The 14,805-nt window shown below is 40.6% G+C and overlaps 2 protein-coding genes across 2 annotated transcripts; both read left to right on the top strand.

The window, feature by feature from the left end:
- The first annotated feature begins 120 nt into the window (after nt 1–120).
- Nucleotides 121–4,274, top strand: synj2bp (synaptojanin 2 binding protein). The gene is made up of 4 exons (XM_058614565.1): nt 121–451; nt 1,039–1,175; nt 1,763–1,858; nt 2,471–4,274. The coding sequence occupies exons 1-4, from the start codon at nt 379–381 to the stop codon at nt 2,612–2,614; spliced, it is 450 nt and encodes a 149-aa protein (XP_058470548.1). The 5' UTR covers nt 121–378; the 3' UTR covers nt 2,615–4,274.
- A 745-nt stretch (nt 4,275–5,019) lies between these two features.
- Nucleotides 5,020–14,274, top strand: LOC131444343 (deubiquitinase DESI2). Its single transcript, XM_058614564.1, has 5 exons — nt 5,020–6,019; nt 9,691–9,763; nt 10,510–10,603; nt 10,712–10,853; nt 11,977–14,274. The coding sequence occupies exons 1-5, from the start codon at nt 5,981–5,983 to the stop codon at nt 12,220–12,222; spliced, it is 594 nt and encodes a 197-aa protein (XP_058470547.1). The 5' UTR covers nt 5,020–5,980; the 3' UTR covers nt 12,223–14,274.
- Nucleotides 14,275–14,805: the final 531 nt, after the last annotated feature.

The raw sequence follows: 14,805 nt of genomic DNA, 5'->3' as shown, positions 1-14,805 counted from the left end.
TAATTTGACACTATGTGTGAGCGTGTTTGCTGTTTTGAAGTTTTCTGATTTATAAAAACGAACTGTCCAGGGTGTGCCCCGCCTATCGCCCCGCCTATCGCCCCGTGTCGGCTGGGATTGGCGCGAGCCCCCCGCGGCCCTCATGTGGAGGATGGAGCGGTAGAAAATGGATGGATGGACGATTTATAAGTCATAAGGCGGCCTGCAGTTCCCGCTCAATCCACCCAGGGGCAGCACACGCACAAGTCACCGACTGTACTGAGAGGAAGCGAATCGAAACTGCTGAATGAGTTCACCTTCAGTTTAACTGTTCCTTCAGTGCTGTGAGTCTCCATGATTTCCCTCTGAGCAGCACTCGTTTTAATCTTTACCTGGTGCATGGACAACATGAATGGCTCTCTGCGCTCCACGGACAACGTGGTGGACATGAAACTAAAGCGCGGACCGGCAGGTGAGGAGATAACTTCATAGTTAGCAGGCAGCTAGCTGTCAAGCTAACTGTGTGTGTGTGTGTGTGCGCGCGCGCGCGCGCGTGTGTGTGTATATGTCCGCATCTCAAAGCTAAAGGCTAATTTGGAATAAAAAATGAAGCAAACTTCGTCCCAGCATGTGTTGTCGTTTACTCTGAACAGTGAAGCTAAATTAAAGGAAGCAGATTAAGGTCATGTTATACAGGGCCATTAATATATAGTGACTTTATAGACTTTGACGCAGTGTAAAATGCAGAAAAGTAACGGCCTCTCAGAGCAGAGTGACAAACTGTTGTTTCACTAAAACCAGTGACGATGTTCAGTTCACACAGTTTATTCAATTTAGAGAAAGAGTCGGCTCTGATTTGCATTCACACTCGGGGATTATTATGTAACGAGCCCCCAAGTGGCCTTTCATTCTCTGTTGGAAGGATTCATCTTAAACTTTGACCCTTTCAGATAAATACAATCAGATCAACAACTTTCGCCCCACTGAACTGATGTGTACATTGAATTTTACTCAAATTGTTTTGCTTCTTTTAGTAATGTTGTTGTTGTTTTTCAATAGGCTTGGGCTTCAACATAGTTGGAGGTGTGGACCAGCAGTATGTTGTGAACGACAGTGGCATCTATGTGTCCAAAATAAAAGAAGATGGAGCTGCAGGTTTGGATGGAAGACTGCAAGAGGGCGACAAGATCCTGGCGGTAGTGAAAGACTTTTACTAAAAGTTGTCTTATTTTGGAATGTGCAGGACATAGAGGAGGATATTTAGTGAGATACCTCATCAGCACACATGTTAAAAACACTGAAATGTCCAGTAAGTGGTTAGTTAAGTGCAAAGTGTACCTTTTAGAATCAGGATCGTTAAATGTCTGTGCCTTAAATCTAGAAAGTCTCATCACACAGTACAGTAGAGCTTTCTCTGATAAACAGAGAGAATCAGACAGATGAGAGCCAGAGTAAGCGTGCAAAAGTACATATAGCAGACTTACTTGCAGACACATTTTACTACAACACATCTTCATTTGCTAGTGACCTGTCCAAGGTGTGACCCCACCTTTTGCACTTTGTCACCTGGGATTGGTATCCAGCTCTCCCACGACCCTCATGTGGAGGATAAAGTTGTGGAAAATGAAATAAATGGATGGACGGACATCTTGATTTCACCCACAGCCCATAACTTATCTTATCCACACCGCACAAAAAGTGCACAACATTTTTGGTGGTGATCCAGACATAAATTGAGGATTTCTAACTAATGCTTTTGCTTCATGTTGGTTCCTGACCTCAGATTAATGGAGTCCAGCTGGAGGATCTGACACATAAAGCTGCAGTGGATCTGTTCAGGACGGCGGGGGAGGATGTGGAGCTCCGTATTCTCAAAAAGGTCAGAGGCATGATGTTTTCAGTTTTTAGAATGTATGGAAAATAAAGGATGTGCACAGCCTGGCAGACTAATCATAGCTTTGTCCTGACAGTCACAAAGCTACAGCTATTAAAATGAAAGAAAGGATATTATTACGGTCACACTGTAACAGAGATAACTAAGGCCTTATCCACAAGGAAACAGAACTTTCTCGGTTTGTTTGTTTTTGTTCTTAGAAAGTTTTCCATAAGCATTGCATGGTTTCAGGAAGCACAAAGACACTCTTAACACTCTAGTACTTATGCCAGGCCTGTTTGTGGTGCTGTAAGGTTCTCAAAGAAATGCACCAAAAACAGAAAAGAAGACGGAGAGCACGTATATAAAGATTGTGTACAAGATATAGAATAAAGTCTAATTAGATTAGAGAGGTGTAGTCTATGACATAATCATTTCCCCAAAGTTATTGGTTGTATACATGAAAACATAAGTTTTAGGACTCCCAAAAACCCATTCCATGTAGATAAAAAGTTGATTTGATACAGAACTTTTGTGGATTCTCCTTTACTTGTTAACTTGTGATGAACTGTATGTGGCTTTTCTATTCATTCTTGTTTCCAAATCTCTGTTTTGCAGTCGCCCCTTCACATGAACGGAACCTCAGACTCACAACCTGAACATCACTCTCCGGTGTTTTCTCTGGGATTACTGCTAGCTCTAGCGGGAGCCGCCGCCCTCTTTTCATTCATTTACACACGACACGCTAGGAAACACTTTTAGCTCCGCCATTTACTGTCTCTGTTGTGTTTTAAGATCAAAAACTTCGCTAAAGGCCAAAGAACCTAAAGAGAGGGGGGGGAAAAACTCTAAACAGTAGACCTTATTTTTTTATTAGTCAGTGTTGGCGTTGAGTTTCTCCATTTACATGCTCATGTGATTTAACGGTTGCTTCTAATGCTCTTTCCACTAAAATAACCTCTTATATGTAGCTTGGTGACGTACACAGATAAAGAAGGATGTACACGTGACGTCCCTGCTGCTGAGCTGAGCTCACGCAGACACTAACGGCTTCCCAAACGCATGAGATGTCGGCAGAAAATTCCAACGTTGGGCCATTCAGTAACTGAGAGTTTTAGTGAGTGGCAGATCTGAGATGCAGACATGAGCTCACGTTCCTTCAGCTTTCATGAATTCCATATGACTGGGTTTTGATTCTCAGCAGCTCAGAACGAGTTAGTGGTTGAAAAGCCTTCCGTTCATGTGATTAAAATGTGTCCTGTAATGTAACGGACAATCATTGAGTGCCTTTAATCGCTCTTTGCAAGTGGTCGGTTCTTGTTGCTACGTATCGTTGATCACAATGAAAATCCAACCCTCTACAACCGTTAATAATTAAATCAAGTCTCCAGCAGTCTTTTAAAAGTGTGAGCAAACGAAAATAAGCTCCAATCCACTCAGTTATTCCTTCTCACTTAACTTCCTTTCCTCAGCTATCATTCCATTTCTTCAACATGTTCACATTTAAAAAAAAAAAAAAAAAACAGGTGACAATTGCAGTTTAATACTGTCCTTTTCAAAAGCAGCTCAGACTCTACAGCTACACACCGTAGGTTACAGAAAACGTGATAGTGATTATTTCCAGCACTAGGACTGTTTATCCTTTATTGACTCAAAATACAAATATTGTGGCCAAAGTGTGTCTTTATGAAGTAATAACGTCATCTTGTGTGGCTCATTTTTAATCATGTTTGCTCAACGGTGGAACAAGATACGTATATCTTATATTTGTTTATAAATTTAGTTCGTATTTGTGAGGAAAAAATATAGATAATCGGTTGTTCACAGTATCACCAAGTATCACTCGTTCACTCAGGGTCAACTATTAAATATATATATATATATGATGGGGTGAACAGTTCACTTGCTAATACTCGGTCAAGGGATGCTGCCATATTCGTGTCACTGCTATTTTAAAAACATTCTCCTCATTTTTCACAATCATGTACCTTCTGTTTAATGACTTGTCTTGTGGGAAAGAAAATGAAAAGTGAGGAAATGAGTGTTTCTTTTGTGTGAAGGACCAACGGTGTGATTCTCAAAATCGGCTCCATTTAACGGGGACCTCTCTAAGCAAACAGCAACTATAAATGTTAATTGTTCTTATTTTTGCACTATTCAGAGTCATTAAACATGTTCCAGTAAAAGTTCAAGTATGAGATGAGGGTGTATGAGTTGAGATTTGTGTTGGGTTGCTCCGCATCGGTCGACATGTGTTTGTGTTTGACTGTTGTCGTGTTGTAAATACATTTCATGTCGCTCTGCTGATCGGGGACTGTGAATATGTGCAGTATGCCAGAGGAGTAGATCACATGCACTACATAATGATGCAAATACTGTGTGTTTGACATCCAGGCACCAATTAAAATTCATGTTGAATTCACCACATTGTATTTTATGTTTTCTTACTCCTTTCTGCATTTTCATAAACTGTATGCTCCTGTCAGCAAAGCGGACATTTTCTAACCTCTGACATGATTTCTATAAATTAAAAGTTAATAAGGTTTTCGCTGACAAACAGTACTTAACTGAAGATAATGGAATACTTAACAATTTTCACTGACAGTTAAGTGTTGTTTTTGTGTCTCATACTTTTGACTTACTGAAATTGTATCATTTTGTCTCAGAAAATATTCATAGATTATTTATTAGCATATTAGCATTAGCATACATCAAACGTATGCTAACTAGACAACATACTGTACTCCGCAGTATGTTGTGAATTTTTCGCCAAAAATGTTTTGTTTGGTGAATGTTTTTGTGTAATTCTGTCTGCAGAGAGAAAAAGCTGATAGGAAATAATGACAAATATTCACGTAACCTATTCTATTTTAATTGTTTTGGGGTTTTTTTTAGCTTATTGAACGACGGTGCAAATCTGTTAAGTTAGCACACGTCAGATACAAGATGTTGTCTTTTTAACCTCCAAAATAAAAGTAAGCCTTTTAATCGCCAAAAAAAAACACAACCAACACACAAAAAAAAATTTTATTTTTTATTTTAGTTTTTCTACTTTAATTTTAGTGTTTTTCAAGTTTAAGTTTATGTTACATGTGTACGTTTTTGTATGCTTTTTTAACACATTTTACATTATGAATGGTACGTTATAATATTTATTATTATTTATTATTATTAAAGTGTTTTGTAAGCACTTCCACAAGCAAAACAACGCCCTTCTCCACTGTAGCGGATGTAAAAACCTCTCGTCAGCTGTCGGAGATGTTGTCTCGGAGGCAGATACTGTATGATGTAATCAAAATGCTCCAGGCTCCACACACACACACACACACACAGAAGGCATACGGATGGATCTCAGCTGCTCTTTCTCAAACATAATTTAACCCCCATCATCATCATCATCATCGAGCACTTTGGACGGAAAGGGTTCGGTGTCATGTGGCGGAGTTCGGGACCAGAGAGTAGCTGGTTGTGTGGCATCATCAGCAGCAGCAGCATGAGCATCAGCAGCACCGGCCGGGGATGCTGCTGCTCCTGCTGCTGATCCGGACTCCTCCTCCTCACTCTCCTCCTCCTCTTCTTGTTCGGCAGTGGTCGGCTTCAACATCCTGCGCGTAAAAATGGCCTCGACGTCGGTTCTCCTGTAGCCGACTGTCCCCGCTTTCTTCTCCCCACCATGACAGGAAAGTCGCCTGCTTCACATCTCCACACTTGTAGGCCTTTTATCTCAATCACGGATGACATTGTAATCTCTGGTGTGGTATTTTGACCTGTTGTGCTCGCTTTTCATACATCCTCCTCCTCCTCCTCCTCCTCCTCCTGTCTGTGCGTAAAGCAGAGCTGTGTGGACCCTGGATCTGAGGAATCTGAGCCTCTTGTTTTCCTCCTCTCTCGTTGCCATCATGGATCTGTGAATTCTCGCCTCAGCTGTTCACCTGCTTTGGGACATTTTTCTCGGGTTTTACGCACAGATCTGCAGTGAGTTGTTGCTGCTGCTTCTGCCGGGAAGGAGATGAGCAGCCGAGGCTTGACCACCTTCATTGTGGAGGTGTGGAGGTGCTGCTGCTGCTGACCACCTCAACAAACGTGGAGAGTGGGGACGTTTTTCCATTTCCTACTCAGGTTTAAACCATGGCCAGTGAACCTGTCATCCTCAACGTGTATGATATGGTAAGAGAACTGCATTTACATCATTTGTATTTCTATTTATATATATCTCCACTTCCTGTCTTGATATTGACAGTGAATGCATCACTGCATATACTGTAACAGGGCCCACTGCACACCTGTTTCACCCTCACAGCTGTGTTCATGTTGCAAACAGCCAAACTGGATTAAAGGGCCAGTGTGTGAGAAATAGTGACATCATACGGTCACGCTGTTGAGTTCTCCACTCACCCCTTCCTTTCCCAGGGGGTCAGGAAACTACGGTGGCGTTCACAGACCAAACAAAACATAGTTCTTCTTCATGTGTGTTGTAAAGTATCGACGAAATGCGTGCTCTTCTTATTTTGTCCGTTGGGGCTGCTGTAGAATCATGGCGGCACAAAGCAAGGTCTTTGTGTCTACCCCAACCATTACTGGAAACTCTATCTCTTTTATGCATGTGTAAAGTGGGATTTTATTGTTTTAGTAAATATTCTTATTAAATAAACCCCTAACCCCAATCTTAGAGGTTGTTCTGTTAACTGTTCTAAAACAAAAGTTGTAAAAGGAAGTGGCCGCAAACAAATTGGCTTTCCACTATGGATTGAGTCGTGACAATCTTGCACAATGTACAAATAAAGTCTGGTCTTGTCCCCACTGAAAACCAAACAGTTTTTTTTTCTCTTAAAGCTAATATACACGTATGCAAACATACATATCTAAAGTTTATGTAATATCTGCCAACAAACCCTCCTAAATGTTAAACACAGGAGCACACACAAACACACTTAGTGTTATCCCTTAGCTTAACTGTCACCAGATAATTCTTAACCCTGACCTTAACCTCACCAAAATTCACATTCACAAATGCACATGAGGACTGCAGGTCCTGACAAGGTCAGTGTTTATGAAAACCAGAAAAGGTCCTAAAGAGGTAACACATTTGAACACACACACACACATCATCATCATAAGCCCACACACAGCAGTAAAGGACCAGAGTCTGCCTGATCTTCTCATGCTGTACCGCTGAGCACCATCCTGTGTGGATATTATGCAACACGTTGCCGTGCATGCTGAGAAATGCTCCATTTACTGCATTAAATGCAGTAAATACAGACTCTACATACATGATATGTAGTTCATGTAACGCAGCTGTAAGTGGTTGTGAAGACATAACGAGTGTATAATAATTGAACTATTTTTGGACATCTCGGGTAAACATTTAATTCGCATTTTTTAAAATTGTTCTTATGGTTGTAACACACACGTCTCTCCATTTATTTGTCTCTGCACACACACAACTCACAAAACAGGATCCAAACCTCTTTATAAACATGTTAAATAAAAAAGTAAATGATGGACGCAAACATATTTTCCGCTAGCTATATCTACATTAATACTAATTAATAATTGATTAATCTGATGATTGATCTCTCAATTAAGCGAGTACCTGTTTGGTCCGTAAAATGTCCCAAACCTGGAAATGATGACGTTCTCAAATGTCTTGTTTAGTCCACAAAACAAAATGATTAAATTTCATTATTCAAAATTATGTTTAAATGATTTCTTTGTCAAAAGGTGCAAAGAAATCGGAAAATATTAACATTTAAGAAGCTGAAAAATCAGAAGGCTTGTTTTAATTGTTGAAAAAAACACTTATAATTGATTATCAAAATAGTTGACAATTAATTTAGTAGTTGATGACCAATCAATTAATCGTATAATTAGTGTTTTTATTATTGATGCAAGAGGCAGCCATTTTTTTGGGAGAGGCCTTACAGTTAAAACTTCCGACCAGGAACTCAGGAATTCCGAGTACAACGGGAATACTATTAAAGGTCCAGGTTGTAAGGATTTGTGACATCTAATGATGAGACTAACAAAAGGAGGTCTCGTCCACACACCCGTCACTTCCCAAAGACGGAGTCTGTGCACCGGTCATGGAGGAAGTACTGACCAAACTTGACTTCAAACTTGATTCAGTTAGACTGATAACAGCTGCTTTACAAGTCACTCGTCACTCGCTTGTGTGTGTCACGTGTAAAACAAAGTCACAGCAGTTTCATGCAGCCGTGCAGTGATGACTCCGCTCATGTTGAGTCGGTACTATTTTGTGGAGGGAAACCAACCTAAACTGTGCCGTGCCGTGCCGTGCCGTGCCGTGCCGTGCCGTGCCGAGGTGGTACAAAATGACAGCCTCCATAAAGCCAGGCCCTTGCCTACATGTAAAATTATTAATTATTCTCAGGCTACGTAAAACAACTATTTCTATATTAAAGGGATTATTCACTTCAATCTCAGCCAATAAACCAATACATTTGACCTTTTAAATGGTCTCACTTTGAGTGAGTTGAATCCAGTCGAGTGGAGGTCACAGCAGAAACATGAGATTATTGACACAAAGTGCCGCCGTGGAAATGGTCTTATTGTAGCTTGGAAATGTGTTCCATTATTAATAGCGGACAGCCGGGGCGTCGTAGGTAGCTCTTAGCATGTTGTCTCGCTAGTTTCCGAGGGACTGGGAGTGTCGGTGGGTGTGGGCTGTGGGCTGTGGGGAGCTGATTGTCTGCAGTGAAAATCGGCAGCGAGGCTCAAAGCATGAGCAAGCGAGATTGTGTTTGATTTCCTCTGGTACCCTCTCATTTGTTTTTAATCACAGCTTAAAATCCTTTATTTAACTCATTTAAATACAGCGTTTTTCATTTACATGCTTTTGCTGTCATGGTACTTCAACTAAAGGCCACTCCACAAAAGATACTTTCAAAATAATCCGAATCAAACAATGCAGGCATGATTAAAGAAAATTGTGAAAAACATCAGTCATTTATACGTTTTAAACATTTTAAGTAAATTGGTGATGAAGTTACCTTGATAAAACTTACTTAAAGTACTTAAACATGATAATGTGTATTTAGCCAAATAAAAAAACATTTTGTTCAATTAAGTGAATTATACCAATTCGACTTAATCCAAAATGCACGTGAAGTCGTTCAAGTTTGTCAAGATGACTTTGTTTTCCCTTAATTTCCTATTTATCCTGTATAACCACTGCACACAGTCAAGAGACGACTGTAGCTTCGCCCTATAGCCACTGTACAAATATAGAGGTGGTATATTTAGTTTTTTTTGTAATAATTAGAAGCCACAAATTGAAAATAACGTGTTTGTGTTATTATCGTCTAAAGTGCCAAAATGCCACGGCAGCTTTTCTCCTGAGGAGTATAATCAGTGAAGTGATAACTGTGTGTGTGTGTGTGTGTGTGTCTGTGAAGAGGGCAAACCTTTCTGAGGACATTTTGACCTTTGAGTGGTCATCAAGACTAGAGAACATTTAACATCATCATCTAACCCTTATCCTTAACCTAGTCCTAATTCGAACCCTGAACCTCGTCTCAACCCTCAAACAGCCCTTTAAAATTGCGTCAAAGTGTCCTCAGGAAGGTTTGTCCTCTTCACACACACAGGTGCTGTAAAGCTGCTTTACATTACAGTTTTACCCATTCACTCACTCACTCATTCACACATCTTTCATACCCATTCACACTGAGCCATTTAGTTGATTTAGGGTTAGAATAAGGGGCTTTTTATCCTCACAGAGAATGAGTTTGTGTGTGTGTGTGTGTCAATATAACTCTTGATATTGATTGAGTAAAATGTCTCACTCGGCCTTCTCTCCCTCTCTTTCCCTGCAGTACTGGATAAATGAATACACTTCCAATCTGGGTATTGGAGTTTTCCACTCAGGCATCGAGATTTATGGCAGAGGTAAGACTAAGGTTTTTGCCTCTGCGGCTGTGAAAGCTCTGACACCGGCTGAACATGAGATTTGTTGTTGTTGTTTTTTACAGAGACAAAGATTAAGTCTGGCTTTAAAAATGTCAGAATGTTGTTGTGTTCCTATTAATGTGACCCCATTTCTCTGGGTTGAGTCACCGCTGACTCACCGGGCATGTGGTTTCAAAAAAGAGGCAGGAGCCGGCGTGAAACGAGATCACTGGGAATTCTATCACGCTCCTGCAACCAGAAATACTGTCTCTGCACCGCAGGAAATGGAGTGATGGTAAAAATTCAAAGAGGAAGTTTCTTTTAATGCAGCGTCAGCGTAATATACAGAGCTTGCTGAATATTTTTGTAATTTATCCAACGATTTTGTGTATTATTTAATTTAAAAAAGGAAAAAAGACAACAAAATATACAAAGATCTATGCACGCAAACATTATGGGCATTAAATATTAACGGTAAAGTCAATAATAACTACGTTTGCTGTTAATATAAATGAATAACTAACTAAGAATTGAATCAATTGTGTCTCTTTTGTTGTAATCACTGTTTGCCAGTGTCGTACTGCAGTAAATACAGAGCAGGGAGGCCTGCAATTAGCCAGGCCTAATGATTTAAATACAGTGTGACTGTGATTAACTCCCTCTGTGATTCTGTGTAATTACAGCTATTTAGTGCTTTTGTTCTCAAGTGTGAAAGTATTGGTTCACGCGTCTCTGTCCCCTCGCAGAGTTCGCATACGGGGGTCACCCGTACCCTTTCAGCGGCATCTTTGAAATCAACCCGGGAAACGCCGCGGAACTGGGCGAGACATTCAAATTCAAGTGAGTTCAGCCCATACTGTACTGGCAGCTCCGGTTTAGCATACAGCGTAAACGACTGTGACGTTGTCAGCGTAAATGGGGGAGATAACAGTTGCTGCCTCTCCACAGGGAGGCCATTGTTCTGGGCACCACAGACTTCACGGAGGACGACATAGATAAAATCATGGAGGAGCTCGGGAAAGAGTTCAAAGGGAACGCCTACCATCTAATGCACAAGAACTGCAACCACTTCTCCTCCTCGCTGTCAGAGGTCAGTCTGCATGCACTGTATGTACCAGTGGTGTCGGCTACGTCAGTGGTTCTCAAACATTTTATACCAAGTACCACCTGAGAAAATCTCCAACGTTAAAATGCAGTGGTTACTTTTCACAGGAGGCAGATTTATTCCCAACAAGATAATTCACTCTCTCATCCTCCTCCTCTTCCTCACATATATTTCACACACTGGTATAGTGAAATTAGATTAAAATTAAGCAAGAGATAAGGTATTGTTTTTTTTTTTGTTATTTGTTTAATTTTCTACACACTGGTGTATACAGTAGAACAGTATTTCTGATTTTCCTCCAAGTACCACCAGAGGAAACTCACGTACCACTGGTGGTACACGGTACCACAGTTTGAGAACCATGGGTCTACGTTATACACTAGTATACCCTGTATACCCACAACAAAAGAACCAGGATTTCCATATAACCATTTAAAATTATGCATGGCTACATATCAACAGTGCCGGCCAAAGCCTTAATTGGGGCTTAAGCAGAATTCGATTTTGCCACCCCCCCCCCCCCCCCCCGACTATTATTGATACAAATGCAGCACTATAAATTGCATTCATTTTATTAGTCTTATTTACACCAAACCAGTGTCACTCTTGTTTACATGCACAGTTTAATCTAGCTAAGGCCGATTTAGCTCGATTAAACTAGCTCGATTAGTCTGACTTAAACAGGCAATCTGGCTCCACCTCCTTAGGTGGCGCTGCATCTCTCTATAAGCTAGTGCATATTGAATCAGTTTCCTGTTGACCTTTATGTCACAGAAAAATGAACAAGACTAGTTTGATTTTAGTCAGACTAACGTTTTTACATGACATTAAGAAAAGATGAAGAAACAAATGATTGTCTTAGTCCGACTAAAATCGGACTTTTAACATGGGTGCGAATTTTGTCACAGACACAAAAACAAAAAACTGCTTCACTGAGAAACACATGTGGAGCCGAAAGGCTTAACTTTAATGTGCCACACTGCTGCTTATTGGTTAGGGTTGTATTCTTTTACAAACAGGAAGTCAGGATTTAAGTCTGGGAAGTGGAGCTTCATAATCCATGCATCCTTTGTTTATCATCACATATTCTGACCCTTTTTTTTTTCAGCTGTTGTGTGGGCGGGAAATCCCTCGCTGGGTGAACAGACTGGCCTACTTCAGCTCCTGCATTCCTTTTCTGCAGAGCTGCCTGCCCAAGGAGTGGTTAACCCCGGCTGCCCTGCAGAGCCACATCAGCCTCGGCCTCCACAAAGAGGACCAGAACGAGTCCAGCGACGAGGACCCTTCGTCACCGTCCGGTGCCGCCGCCGCCGGGTCGGGCTCTTCGCACAGCTGTCGCCACACGAGGGTGTGAACTGGACCTGCCTGCCCCTCAAAAAACACACACTGACCTCTGGACCTTCCTGCCACTACTGCTAATGACTCAAGTGGCATTTGTAGGCTTGAACAACCACCTGACCTCATACTGTTTGTCCTCTGAGTAAAGAGGCAGGAAGTGGAGTCTCCTCTTTGTGACGAGAGCGTCAGACCTACAGCACAGAGAACATGTCTGCCCCTTCTACGGATCGCATGAAGACCGAGGCGGACTCCAATCCGAGTCCGACGGGACACTCCTATTTCAACAACAACCACTTGTAGATCTGAAGTTTCTAGTATGTTGTTATTAGTCTTTTTCCATGAACTTTTAAACCTTTGTCAGCCTTGTTCCCCGCCCTGCCTTCAGAGCTGCTTTTGTAGAGTACGTAGAGAAACACCAGAAGCTCCTGACAGTGACGCTAAATGGCATCTGTTTAAATTGAACAAGTTCTCATTCAGTAACCTCTTTGTGGCCTTCAGTTGATATAGTTGACTCGGCTTTCTTTGTGTGGAGCTTTAAGTAGATGACTTCGGCCCTTTGAGCAGGTTAACGGGTTGAAGAGGATTGGACCGTCCCGTGATTTCAAACAGTTGCACGTTGAAAGAATTTGATAATACATCAAAATACACACACCATATCATCTCTCCCCTCCTTTTTTTTAACATAAGGTCTAAAGTGGGGCTCATTTTAAACGATACAACCAGTTTATCAGCCGTTAAAAGGCAAATGATGTTCAGTTTCAACAGACACTGTCCATACAGCCTTGGGCAGCCAAGTCACTACCTGTGAACACAAACACAGACAAAGTCAAGTTGCCACTCTGACTATTGAACTGACTTTGGACCCACTATCTTTTTTATCCAAATGGTATTTATATTATACTGGTACAATTACTGTTTTCACCGTTAAACTGGTACAAAAGACTGAGCGAGGAAAGCAGCATTTCAGTATTCCTCTTTTAACTGAAGTCATCATAAAGGGAGTAGCTCCACATTTTTGGAAGTACTGTGCATTTATTTACTTGCTCTCAGAGGAATAGATGTGAAGATCAATACCACTTTCATATCTGTACAGTGAATATTTAAGCTACAGCCAGCAGCCTGGTTAGTTTAGCTTAGCATAAAGGCTCTTCTCCAAAGGTAACAAAATCTGCCTACCAGCACACATACAAATCTATAATTTATGTTTTCCAAGGTCCTATATCAATCTCCTCCTTCATCAGGTGAGACTAGGAGCATCTCTCATAATCTTGAACACCATATTTTTTTTTGTTTTTCATTGATTTTAAGTACTGTGAACTGAAACTGTGACATGTTTACAGATACAAAGCTTTTTAAGCAGAGGGGTTACAAGACACGTTTTTACAAAATGATGTTGCTAAATGTCAGAGGTTGGGTTTGTTGTAGTGAGAAGGTCGGATTTTCATTAAGGGAAAATACTGTATGATGTCATTTACTTATTTGTAATCATAATGGACTTGGCATGCATTCAACTAGGCTATTTCCCCTCTAATATTACTGACAGTAGTGATTATACTGATCATGGTAATGGTTGCAAACATCAGGCTCCTTGTGATTTACTCATTTCCTGTTGCTTGCTTTGATTATTTCAAGCGGTTTGAATCGTTTCTTTGCCATTGATCCTGTTGTGGTGCGTTCAACGACAAGTGACCCTTTCTCAGGATGGATGGAAATCACATGACTTTGTAACAACGATAGTCGTCTCACTCCTGCTGAACACCTTGATTTTAAAAGTACAAAATTAATTATCTGACTTAAATAAGCTGTAACCTACTTTGTTTTTTTGGTGTTCAGATTATTTGTCCTCTATTTTCTTTGTTTGATAGTTTCTCTGTTCGATGCTTGGACTTGATAGGGCTGTACAGTGGTCAGTATTTCATGCCCACAAGTCTCTGGCATTTTCTGCAGAGCAGATCAGACATGTATTTTCTATCGTACTGTGTCAACCTCAACCATGTATTTCCCTTTCCTAACCCAAGACAATTTGAAGAATGATGATATAGCACTAGAATAAAGAGATGGATAACCACATCATGTTTTGTAGTTTTTGTTTTAGTCTAAAATTGATGCTGGCACACTGTGTTATTCTGAAAGAAGATGACACATTTGTCAATTTTTGCCTCAAATGGGTGTGTATGAGGCCCTTGTGAGAGAAGACTACTTGATGGCAATATTGGATTTATCTCGGTATTAGATAGATAGCTGGATAGATAGATACTTTATTCATCTCACAGAGAAATTCACAGTTCAGCAGCTCCAGAATATGTTACAAGATAGAAACATAAGAGGCATGCAAGTCTATGTACAGCCTAAATATAAACTGAAACATATGTAGAAAAAGGAAAAAAACCAAAATATATAAAAAATATAAAGACGTTAAAAAGAATGAGATGAACTATAAAGACGTTAAAAAGAATGAGATTAATTATCCCAATAAAGTATGCTTTCACTGGATTAGCGAGAAACATTCACACATTCATATCGAGCATTTTGAGAATCTCACTTTGTCAAGATTGTGAACTGCAGGTATGTCCTCTGTCTGAGGAATTTATTGCTCAAG

Source organism: Solea solea, chromosome 18 (assembly GCF_958295425.1).
Source record: "Solea solea chromosome 18, fSolSol10.1, whole genome shotgun sequence".
Lineage (NCBI taxonomy): Eukaryota > Metazoa > Chordata > Actinopteri > Pleuronectiformes > Soleidae > Solea > Solea solea.
The sequence above is the reverse complement of the archived record's forward strand: the minus strand, read 5'-3'. Positions and strand labels throughout refer to the sequence as shown.